Source organism: Neolamprologus multifasciatus, chromosome 7, assembly GCF_963576455.1.
Source record: "Neolamprologus multifasciatus chromosome 7, fNeoMul1.2, whole genome shotgun sequence".
In the NCBI taxonomy this organism is placed as follows: Eukaryota; Metazoa; Chordata; class Actinopteri; order Cichliformes; family Cichlidae; genus Neolamprologus; species Neolamprologus multifasciatus.
This window is the reverse complement of record NC_140445.1, coordinates 25,588,212-25,600,760: the sequence shown is the minus strand read 5'-3', so window position 1 is coordinate 25,600,760 and position 12,549 is coordinate 25,588,212. Positions and strand designations below refer to the sequence as shown.

The 12,549-nt window shown below is 42.5% G+C and overlaps 1 protein-coding gene across 5 annotated transcripts in view; it reads left to right on the top strand.

The window, feature by feature from the left end:
• Window positions 1–319: 319 nt before the first annotated feature.
• LOC146514392 (AP-4 complex accessory subunit RUSC2) overlaps window positions 320–12,549 on the top strand; it is a 14,882-nt gene continuing 2,652 nt past the window's right edge. The window contains exons 1-10 of one of the 5 annotated variants that reach the window (XM_085167967.1): window positions 320–759; window positions 5,335–6,517; window positions 6,617–6,733; window positions 7,033–7,306; window positions 7,397–8,404; window positions 10,446–10,522; window positions 10,630–10,804; window positions 10,886–10,991; window positions 11,082–11,128; window positions 11,778–12,441. In XM_085167967.1, the coding sequence (XP_085024093.1) occupies window positions 5,390–6,517; window positions 6,617–6,733; window positions 7,033–7,306; window positions 7,397–8,404; window positions 10,446–10,522; window positions 10,630–10,804; window positions 10,886–10,991; window positions 11,082–11,128; window positions 11,778–12,441 (3,596 nt within the window). In that variant the 5' untranslated portion in view covers window positions 320–759; window positions 5,335–5,389. Of the gene's footprint in view, window positions 995–5,334; window positions 6,734–7,032; window positions 7,307–7,396; window positions 8,405–10,445; window positions 10,523–10,629; window positions 10,805–10,885; window positions 10,992–11,081; window positions 11,129–11,777; window positions 12,442–12,549 lie in introns of all 5 variants that reach the window. The other 4 variants (XM_085167965.1, XM_085167963.1, XM_085167964.1 and 1 more) reach the window with 4 other exon arrangements.

The window sequence follows — 12,549 nt, the reverse complement described above, 5'->3', positions numbered from 1 at the left end:
AATGGCAAAAGCACGTTTGAGACGTACAGGCCTGCTGTCCGCCAAATAATACTCTATTATTAGAGCAGCAAGGGCGTATAGTTTTGAGACCTAATGGATCATGCCTTCACTGTTTACTACACCCACCACTTATATTGTTTATTATGAGTGTGGCTTGCCCCCCCCCCCCTTTTTTTTTAAAAAAATAGCCTAGATAAAATAATAATTATAATTATAATAATATTTATTCTTGAGTAAGAAAAATAGATGTGAGCAATCAGACGAGGCACTGAACAGCATGTTTACTTTTATCGTTTCCACCCCCGCCACAAACAACAAAACAAAAAACAACAATAACAAAAAAAGAAAAATCGAAGTATTTTAGGTTTTACTTGCTTCCTACCGGGTGTCTTGGACACTTGAGTAACAGGAACTTCTCCCTCCTCATTGGCTAACCTGGTCGTGACGCAACAGCCCATCCATCCTGAGCTGTGGAGAAGCGGCGGCGTGGGGACCGCTGTGTCTGTGGGGGACTTCAATGCCGGAGCGGTTTCATATTACCCTAGTGTTTATTAATAGTTATAAATAAGAGGTTTTAACCGGAGATATCTGACAACATAGATGAAAACATTAGCTTTCATAATACGCCTTTAACGGCTGTAGTGCGTCGAATAGTCTCGTCCGTAATAATAAAAAAAAGTGCATGTTTTTGGACCAAACCGCATCCACATGAAGCACCTGCACGGATGGAGATCACCTTTAACTGACGGCTGTTTTCAAGTAGGTGCTGCTTTCATTGCGTTTTGCGCTCCTGCAATGTTGCCTTTCATTAAGTGCTTCAGCTCATATCTTGTTCTCGTATTTGGTCACTTCACATTTTCTTGTGTGTGGGTTTGCTATTTCTAGAAGCTGGCTACCTGTGTGCCCTGCCTCTTGTTGTCTAACGTGTCCCATTTAAGCCACTTTGAATATTTCTTTGCCATTGTGTAGATGCACACAAACACCTGGCCCCAAGGTAAGATGCAGGTCTTAAAGAAGTCCAGACGCTTTTCTTTGCAAGCTCCTTTGAATGCAGGTCAGACATCATCTCTGATTCTCGAGATCCTCGTGAAACTTTCCCTTCACATTAACTGGAGACCACTATGAGCAGTCACTGATGTTGTCTAGTTACAGGGCATCATCGCTCTTAACAAGCACAAGCACTGTCTGGGCCTCTTTGCTTTCATCTAACCACAACATCCATCCTTCAGGTTGATGGCTAACTTGACCTGACAGATATTTCCAGAGAAGCAGCTCAGTTAATCAGAACCATGTCCATGCGCTCCAGTACGCAGAGGGCCGGTTTGATTGGCTTAGATATTTGAGATGCAAGGTAGGAGGACTACCGGCAAAGATGAGGAGTTGTATCCACTTTGCAGTGATGTTGTTGCAGACAAGTAGTCTGAGGTTCTGGCCTACATTCCTGTTATATTATAATACTGAAAATAAGGTGACTCAAGGGAAACTAAACTAAAGGACTGATATTCGTGTAAGGTTCCAAAATGTTGGCCAAATAGCTTAAACTGATTTGTTTATTACGAGTGTGGATAATATTTTAAATAATAAACATAACTATAGTTACATTTTATGAGCAAATCCCTTCATAATACAAGGTAGACAAGGGTTAGAAGTCAGAAGCAGCATGTGCTGAGGTTTGGGATACTGACACTTGATGTATAGATGTGACTCATGATAATTCAGGGGTTCAGTGGGATTCTGAGACCTTCCACCATACATACCTGGACTGAAATTCATAAATGCCTTTGTTTTCAGTATAGCTGTTGATACTAATGTCAAATTTAGCTATAATATCTTACATGTTCCAAGACCATCAGGGAATGATGGCCCATGAACAAGGCTGTTATGCAGTTGGGAAGTGGAAAAGCTTTCATTTCTAAATTAATCGTGTCCTCATATCTAAGGAGCCAAAAATGATCTGCAACAAATGAAATGAAGAAATAAAGACAAACACAGAAAAACATATTCAGGTTCATAACTTGTTGGACAAACATTGTTGAAATTTGCCTCTGTACACCACCACAGTTGGTTTCAAATCAGAAAGTCAATTTGTGACTGAAGCGCAGACTTTAAGCTTTAATTCAAGGGGTTTACTTTTTTAATACACAGTCCTCGTCTCCAGAGGCTCAAAATTAATTGGACAAACTAACATCATTTTTAAAAAAATAAGCATTATTTTTAAAAGTTTGAAAATCCTCTGCAGTCAGCGACTGCCTGAAGTCCCCACAGAAACACTGTTTCCTCCCATGAGATGCTCTGCCAGGCTTTTACAGCAGCCACCTTCAGCTGCTGCTTGTCTGTGGATCTCTCTGCCCTCTCCTTTGTATTTAATAACTGAAAAGCTGAGATCAGGTTACAGACTTGGCCATTGAAGAATATCTAGTTTCTTTGCCTTGACAAATTCTTGTGTTGCTTTTGGAGCATGTTTTGGGTTTTTATCCATGTGCACAATCAAGCTCTGTCTTATCAGTTTTGCAGCATTTAGTTGAATCTGAGCAGAGAGTGTAGCCCTACGCACGTCACAATTCATGCTTCTATCAGCAGTCACATCATCAATAAACACCAGTGACCCAGTTCCACTGGGAGCCATATATGTCCATGCAATAACATTGACTCCACAAAAATTAGACAGGTGATGTGGTACGTTTCAGATAATGATATGTTTCTCTTCTTCTCTAGACTTTTCTCTTACTATTATCATTCTGCTGAAAAATTCATCTTGGTCTGTCCAAAATGTTTTTTCCAAACCTGGCACTTTCAGATGTTTTCTGGCCGTCTAATCTGGCCTGCTAGTTCTTGAGTGTAGCCAGTGGTTTGTGCCTTGTTGTGAACTCTGTATTTACATTCATGCAGGCATTTCTTGATTGCACACTTGGACCAATTCCAGCAAGTTGTTGCTGTGTCTCTCAAAGCTTCAATTGTATGATTTTTACCCCACCCCCCCTTACTGTCCCTGACATCTCTTTTTGTCAACATGAGGTAAAATATATAAAATATGAGTACAGAATTTCAATCAACTTTATTTGTCATGATATAACAAGCGAGCAGGCCTCACCTGGCCATTAAACTGTCCGTCAATTGAAACGGTCAATCTTGAAAACCAGGTTTATTACAAAGAGTTGAAGTGTGACATGCACTAAAAAATGTAATATAATCATTCAAAAATATTTACCAGAAACAGGATTTTGTGTCATATGATGTGATTATATGTTATGTGCGATAACCCATGTAAGCACGAAAATACACAGAATGTGCTTTAATCAAAGATAACTCGTCTATATGATGGTGATAACTGTATGCCTTTTACCTTATAGCCAGGCGTGACATGCATATTTTAATAATATATATTTTATATTACCTGAATTATGATAATTGTAAACTGTGTAATGTTGTTTTATGAGCACTGCTGTCCTGCAACTGTTATTTCAGTCCCCTAAGTGAATTTTTGCCATAATATAAAAAATTAGCAAAACTCCTACAAGAAACAAAAAAGTGTACAATTGTTATTTTAGTATGTATGTGTTGAATTACATTACAGTTACATTACAGTGTTAAAAAAAAAAAGCGTCTGCGAAATCCAAATCTGCGTAATCTGTCCCAATGGATGGGATGGTTTTGGAAAATGTAAAAATTGTAATGAACTCGTTAATTGCTTACATTTTTCAGTAATATGAACTCCTGTTCCTCTTGTGGTGATGATAGGATTATACAGGTGTGAAAATGGTTGGAAAATTGAAAGTATTTCTGGATGTAGACAAGATGCTTGACTATAAAACATTAATGTGCGGTTACTAAATATCCACATGTGGAGGATTTATCCCTTCTTACTGGGATTCCACTGTGTGTTCGTGTGTGTGTGTGTGTGTTCACCTATCTCTGGTTGTTAATCAGGTTTTGTTAATAGATCACACACTAAATGACTCAAATATTTTAAGAAGATTTCGCTAAGGGACGTCTTTCACCATTCTTATCGTTCTTATGGTGTCAGCTATTTGAAAAATTTTGACTGTGGTAAATGGAGTTTGACACCTCTGATATATAAAGCCTGTATCTGAGCCAGAATCATAAAAATGGTATTTTTGGTACCGATATATATATATATATGTGAACTGCAGGCTTTATGGGTCAGTGAAGGCCTATAACTGTAAGACAGTAATCATAGCCACTCATCCATCAACATAATCTCCATTACTGACTGAGCTAATGTGGGTGAGGAAAATCAGACACTTGTTTTGTTTTCAAGAAGCTACTTCACGTGTTCCTAAACCTCTATTCTACTTTGTTCTTTATTTTTTCCAATTTCAGTCTGGTTTAAAGTCATAAAACAACACTAAAGCTTTTCTTCTGTGACTGAACATCATTAGCGCTCACCACTGGATGAATATTTTATATGTAGTTTGCACTTGCTTTGTATTTATGTTTTTTTCTTGTCCTCATTATTTTATTGCATAAAGGGGAGATGGCCCTCGTTGTTCTTTTTGTGCATGTTTTTATTTTAAACGAGTGTGTGCAAAGTCAGCAGCACTACACGTGAACATGATGGAACACTTTCAATTAACTAAAGTGATGTGAAAGTGTATTTACTCTTAGGAGTGCCAGCGGAGCAACTCTGCAGTGCAGCTGCCCTAGTTACAGAGCAGCCAGATGACTGTGAGCGACTGTGGTTGGCCCAGGCTGAGAGAGGAGGAGTTTGTTATGGTTGACTGAATTATGGAGTGTAGGCTGCTAGAAGCAGACTTGGATGGCAGGACTGGTGGCGTAAATTGAGGGAGAAGACTGTGACAGCAGTAGCTTGCAGATGTGTTTTAGGTTTTTATCTTCTTCTTTTTTTACTCCAGATTTGAAAATGCATTTTTTTTAATCTAACACTAAAATGTTTAAGTAGGCCCCTGAGCTGCATATACAGTTGGAAAATCCACTTGATAAACTGTACACTCTCGCTTTTCTCTGTAATCTGTTCATGTCATAAAACATTGAGCTGCAGTAATCACTGAGGTAAGAAAACAGAAAAATGAGAAGCACGTATGCAGTAATAGACAAATCTTCATGCAAATGGCAACAGCAAATATATTTTTTTAAAAGATGTAATTGTGCTTTGCACAAAACTCTAAACGTTTTCAGTTATGATTAATGCTTATCAGTGTTAGCTGATGGCTGTACATAGAGACTGAGCATTCCATCAATGTAGTGTACTTAATACTGATTTTATCTTCACTTGTACAAGCTCCCTGTTGTATAATTCTGAATGAATTTCTGCAGAATCCCCAAAATTTAATCTATTCTGTGTTACTCTTCCAGGATTAAATTATAGGAACATGGAGACAGCTTTCGTTGTCCAGCCTTATCCAGAAGTATGATTGGAGCATCCAGTCTCTCTGGGGACACCTTGATAGCCTGCCACTTCCCCGTGGTGCAGCTTTCCACTTGGCAGCTTCCTGTCCAGGCCCTGTGCAGCTCTGCCAAGAGGCCTGGCCGGCTGTGCTCAGCAGGCCTGACTCGGGCCGTGTCCCTCCCAGAGCAAGAGTCGATAAACTGTGAGCATGCCTTCACCAGTGACCGGAGACATTTTTCCAGCAGCTACAGCAGCCTCAACGAGGACCGGACGGAAGAGGAGGGAGGCAGCGACAGAAGCTGGAAGTACGAATCCACCTCGTCGCCCGAAGAGACGAGTTCCCACCAGAAGAAGGAAAGCTCTGTGCCTAGATGCAATGTCCGGTCGCGCAACTCCTTCCTTCCCTGTACAGAGCTAAATGAGGACGAGGAGGATGAAGACAGCGACGGAGATAATCTGCACAGATATCACGAGGACTCTTCGTTTGTGCTGCATGGAAATTCCAATTGGCCGCTAAGTAATGTCGCCACAAATTACCCAATATACCCAATGCCCCACGGGAACCTGGACAGTGAATGGGGCAATGAGGGAACTATGCTGGTTAGTGAGAGTGATCAGGAGTGGCTCTCTAACCAGTCCAACCAGATGGACTCACTGCCGCCTGAATGCCAGTGCTGTCACATGAGCAGATCTGGCATCACGATGTTGGCTTGTTTGGAGAAGGACTCAGACAGACTGGAGGATAACATGTCCTGCTGCCTCCACGGCCAACACAAATGTTCCCCAGAGCGTCTTTCCAACAACCACACAGAGTATGTCAGTGACTCTTCCTGTAACAGTTCTGACGGCGTCTTGGTTAACTTCTGCACTATGTACAACAGGAGCAACAATCCTGCCACACCTCATGATCTCAGCAGTCCTGCAGCTCACCCCTCTGGGCCATCAGAGGGATGTGTATTCCTCAACCTCCAACTTGTCCCCCAAAGTCAGAATGAAGAAGTCAAACTTGATAGCATGACGGTTTACTCTCCTCCGAAGGAGGAGGTTGACATGCTGCTTTCTGCTTCCCGCCTGTCCCCTCGGGGCCTTGACTCTAACTGCAATCTGTACTCACTAGAGGAGCTACCCGTGGGTCTCTCCTCTCTAGAGGTATCAGACCTGACTGCCTGTCTTCAAAGCCAGGCCACACTGGCCATGGGGACCAACCAGAAGTACTACAAGCTTGTGACTTGTGACCTCTCTTCCCAGTCACCCAGCCCGGCCTGGTCCAGTGTCACCGGCTGCCCTGAAGGTCAGAGCAGAGGCAGCCCCTTCCTTCTCAGTTTTGATCAGAAGAAAGAAGGACAGCAGAATGAAATTGAGAAGGTTAAAAAAACCCTTATAGTGTTTGGATGATTAAAAAATAGATTTAAAAGTACTGTTTTTAGATCTATAATTTTAAACTGATTTGCAAATAGAAGAAATGGCAAATGACTCAATTAAATTATGTACTCATGTTTTATATATCAGTTACACAGCTTTGATAAGAGTAATGAACTTTGCTGCTGCACACAATGTTCCCTTTTGACAATCTGACCACCTTTTGGGAACAGCATTTATAAACTTGATAGATTATTGTCATTGAAACTAAGCAGTTTTTCCTTTCTTTTTCTCTTCTCCATCAGGAGAAAGAGGACCAGCAAAAGGAGACGGGTGTTCAGTTTGACTGTTCTCATTTTCAGATCCAAGATTACCAGGTTGCAACCACCTCCACTGACAAAGCCCTCTGCAGAAAGAAACAGGCAGATAGCATCCAGAACCTCTCCCACACGCCTTGCTCGCTGTGCCCCAGCCAGTGTGGCCCACATAGCAGTAAATGCCAATACGCAAGAGTGGCAACCACACAGCCATCTGTGATGCAGGACCAGGAGCACAACTATCCTTGTGATACTGAGAAGGGTAAGGCAGTGGCTAATAGAAAAATCCAGTTCTTTTGCTTTGTGTCGGTGATTTTGAGTGAAAAATCTTTATCTTACATGTCCTTCTCAGGACCAAGTCCAGATGTGGTGCGCTACAGTAAAGCCCAGAGGCCAACCTCGCTGCCCATCCAGCCCTTTGTTCTGGTTCCTGCAGGAAAGCCGCAGCCGCCGTCCCAGCCCCTTGGCTGCCTGCTAGAGCAGTATCTAAATAAAAAGAGCAGTAAGACTGCTAACATGCAGCCGGCCTTCAGTTTCAAAGGCAAAAGCAGCCAAAGGTTTTCAGATTTTCACCCATCACCGACAGACAACCACTGCTCCATCTTCCTAGAGGCTCCTTCTAGCTCTGGTACCTGCTCCACCTGCACACCAAGCCCAGAGTGCTTCATCCGCACGTGTTCATGGAATCAGTTGGGTGAAAGCAAAGACTGCACCGGTCCATGCACGTCAAACAGCAGCCTGGATTCACATCATACTAGTTGTCCCACAGAGGCTCAAGAGCAAGACAAAACAGGCCCACATTCAGGCCAAACTCAGGCTAACACTTTGCTTAGTCTTGTCTCGGCTCCGAATCGATCCAGTCTCGTTAGGATTCCCACCTACAAGGACTTGATCAGTCTCACCTTTGAGCAAAGCCAACTGCACGCCGAGCCTAAAAGTGCTAATCATTCCCTTAACTACACCACCTATCATTCAATATTGTCTCAAAACCCACCCACTTTAACCATCACCACTGACACCCACCACCCAAACTCGCAGGTGTCTGTTTCTCCTCCCAAAACCTCACTGCCACAGGAAAAGCTTCCACAGTGTGGAGCGGCACCTGCAGCTGACTCAGGCTTTTTTCACTCTAGTTTCACGGCTGCCCTCTCCTCAGTGGCTCCTCTCTCCTCTCTGAGTTCTCTCCTCTCCTTGGCCGCTTCAGGGCTGCAAATCCAGGACTCTGCTGGACACAGTTTGAAGCCAAATCACAGTCATCACAGTGAGTCTCTGATCCTGAGCGACAGGCCGCCCGCAGAGTTCAGCCTCTCACCCGATACGTCTTATGAGTCCATGTCTATCAGCCATCTTCAGAGGAGAAGTGAGCCTCAGCTAACTGCTGATAAATGATGTGAAATACTGTCAATATATTATAATTGAAATGTAGTAAAAGTGACTGGATTGTCTAGCCGGTGATGAGTTGTTAAGAGCAGCAATAAAAACTCACAGTGCTGCAGCAGTGCTTTGAATACCCTGAAGGGGCTTCCTCTCAAACATGACCTATTTTTAACTCTCCCAGCACAGGATTGGCTGAGCCGTCCTCTCTGTAGCCTATGTGTGCGCGACTGCAGGACAAAAGAGAGAAGGATGCAGTAGAAACAGTGTTAATGTTTTATATCGCAATCACTTTGTTTTAGTGCTATCATATAAGTCGCTTGGTGTAAATATAGTTATGTAAATGTAAACCATTTCCAATAAGGTAAAGATTAGTAATAGAGGAGGCATTTGCACAACTGCAAAAAGTCTATGTGGTGCAGCACTGCAGGCAGCATCAACATGCATAAAGAATTTACTGTGACATTTGCAGAGGCTAGCCAGTATGAGAGATGAAGAAGAGAGACAGGGTGAAGCAAGTCATTGAAGACCGCTGCTGAAATGGAAAAAATGACTCTTTCATCTTTGGTTCCCGCCGACATTTGCATTCCTGAAATATGATAATGAACCCCGCAACCCTGCTCTCCTATGACTGTGTATTGACCCAGTTAGTGAACACTTTCTTGAAACACACGCTGATAGTCTAGTGTCATGATTTTAAACTGATAGTACTAGGAAAGTCCCAAAACAAGCTGACTTATACCAAAACCTACCTAGAACTATCCATCTCCAGAGTTTTAATTCATCAATTAAAAGAAGATATGGCTTTTTGGAAAATAATCTACATAGAGAGACAGCAATGCAGCAAATCAGTCGCACTAGGGGGAAACAGTTGGCCAGTATAAAATCTGAAATTGAGGACTGAAATAAAAAAAAAAACTCCAGCCATCCATTTTTCTTTTCCTTATCCAATTCAGGATTGTGGAGGGGTTGGAGCCTGTTCCAGCTAAGAGGCAGAGGTCACCCTGGACAGGTTGCCAGTCTCTCCAGGCCGGTCCCAGTCTTACAGGGCTAAAGTGGAGCTGTGTCTAGCAGTTAGAAAGCTTAAGCTTCCTGAATTAGTTTTTGAATTTCATTTAAATACATTTTGAACACTGTCAGAATCCTTAACTTACAGAAATACGCTCACTGGTCACCTTATTAGTTACAGCTTGTCAGTACAAGGTTTGATCGCTTTTGCCATCAGACTGCCTTTAATTCTTCGTCTCATAGATTCGACAAGGTGCTGGAAAAATTCCTCTGAGATTTTGATCAATATTGCTATGATAGCACATGCATTTACTGCAGATTTGTTGGCTGCACATCCATGATGTGAATCTCCAGTTCTACCACATGCCAAACATCTATTGTACTGAGATCATGTGACAGTGGAGGCCATTTGAGTACAGCGAACTTACTGTCATGTTCAAGAAACCAGTTTGAGATAATTTAAGCTTTGTGACATGATGGCGTCATGGTCAGCAACAGCGTGTGTCAAGAAAATACCTCCCATACATTGCACAATCAGCAACAGCCTGAATTGTTGATACAAGGCAGGCCAAAGTTTTGGCCAAATACCTTCTGCATGTTGCAGCAGACCAGGCAACATTTTTCCAATTTTCTGTTGTCCAATTTTGGTGAGTTCTTGTGAATTGTAGGCTCCCTTTCCTGTTAGAAACTGCTATTAAAGTTGCTATTTAAGTTACTGACATTGTCCATTTCCACATGTCTGAATGCATTGTTGCTGCCATGGAACTGGCTGATTGGATGGCAGTCAAAAAATTGCACCAAAGTGTCCAGTGAGTGTATATCAGCCTAAAACTGACAGTTTCTGGGTGTTACTCATTGGTTGGTCATGCATCACACCACACATAAGCTTTAATTAGCAATGAAATCAACAGAGACACCTTAACACCACACCAGTTCATGCTCTTGAACAAGTATAAAGTTGTCAGATTTTGTTTCTGAAAAAATTCATCCTGTCCAACTTGCTTGTTTGGTGTCTCCAGGGTTGCTGAGGTCTGTGAGCAGGGCGGTGGATCTGATTATGGCTCATTTTGGCAGCAGCAGAGATCCTGAAGAAAAGGTATTTTGCTGACCTTAGCATTGTTATTGACATATCACAATATAAATGTGCCAGCAGGTATATTGTGTAAGCAAAAAATATAATGTATAACATTTCCTCTGGCTCAGATGCGCCTGGGGAACAGTTCTTACAGTCCTACGATCGCTGGTCTGGTCCTGGAACACTTGTGTCCAACGATCCAGGATATTCTAGAGGATGGTCTTAGGGATCACAAACTGGATTTTATAATCGGACAACGCCGCAATCACGCCTGGAGTGTGGTCGAAACCTCTACTAGGATTGGTAGGCTAAAGGGTCTCATCAGTTTGCCCAAGCAGGATTATGTGGTCTTTGATATAGTTTTATAATCTCTGTTTAACACAGGTCCATCCACCAGAGTTCTTCACAGTCTTGTTTCCAAAATCAGACGCTGTCCCCAGCTCACCAGCCACTGCATGAAACTGAGAGCCTTCATCATGGGCCTGCTTAAGTAAATACCTTTGATGTTACTAATGAGGCAAATAAAGATGTGTGAAGAACATAACCTTTGATGTTCTCTTGGTTGTTTCTTCTCTTACAGCTTGAGAGCTTTGGAGTTCTGGCTCAGTCATCTTCAGAGTCAAAAAGGTGAGGCGACAGGCAATTTATAGTTCTTTATTTCTGCCTCCAGGGAGCCATAACTCAGCTTGTGCACCACTTTCGCTGACACTCAGTGAGCGTAACAACTAAATGGATTGCAACGACTCTTGAAATAACATAATCTCCCACCTGCATCCTGCTTTTTTTTACTCCTCAATACTTTCAGTCTGTTGGCTGTCTTCTTTGGATTTAGCACCAATTAGGGAATGCTATCAGTCTAACAACCTAAAGTCAGGTTAACCAGCTGAACAGCTGTAAGCTTATCAAAAACTTGTCAGTAGTTATTTATAGTACAGGAGCTGGACATTTTAGCTCCTGTCGCTTTAAGGCTGTCTCCCTAGAAGTTCAATTTTTCTGACTGGCTGTCCCTTGCCAGGAATGTCGGGTCAGTAGAAAAAATGTTGGAGAATTTGTGTTTGGAGTCTTTCTGAAGCATACCAGGACTAGATTTATCTTATTAATTGAAAATTTATGCATGAAAAATATGAGCATCCAACTTTAAATAAGGTAACACATAATACAGCTTTTTAAATGCTCTAGTCCAAAGTACCCATGATAAAAACTGAACCCAAGCTATCAAAATAATATTGCTTATGTGTGGATCTGAGTGTGATCACTTCCTTTACTTTCTTCATAGATGTTGTGACAACCTACTACCATTCTTGGGGGTTCCTGTCTATGTCCCTGGGGCGCTGTCATCCTTTGTTTCAGGAGCTGCTGCTTCTCCTGCAACCACTCTCTGTGTTGCCCTTTGACTTCAACTTGCTTCTGGAGCCCCGACTGTTACGCCACAGACAGCTGTGGTCAGAGGAGCAGGCGCTCTCCCCACCTCAACCGTGCTCAGCGCTTTTAGCAACCAGCTGGCCAAGACTGCAAGGCGACAAAAAAGAAGGCATCAGCTACTACAGTCAGATTTCACACCAGATTGATTTGCACTGCCAAGAGTCTCTCAGCTCTCACAGTTCAAGCTGCAACAAGCAACAGTGTGGTTGTATGCAGACCAGCAGGAGTCCAGTGTTAGCTCCTATTCCAGAGTGGTGCCCTAAGGAGCCTGACGTTGTGGATGGAATGGAGGACTGTAGCCAAAATCATACAGATAATTGGTTTCAAATAAGTATGGACAACAAGAAAGAAGAAACAAAGGTGGAAAAAGACTGTGGCATCTCAAATCCACCTACTACCGAACAGGCACAAAGTCCTTGTTGGGGTGGGCTTCGCTGGGCTAAACTGTTTGGAGCAACTGGTACTTCATCCACACTGGGAGCAATTTCTCAGAGTCACACAGGAGCACAAACCACAAAGTAAGAACCAGTGTGTGAATGAGCGAGTAATCCTGAGTAGTTGTTGTTGTAGTTGTTGTCTTTGTGAGGATACTATCCAGACAGTGTGTTACTCTACTCATGAGCATT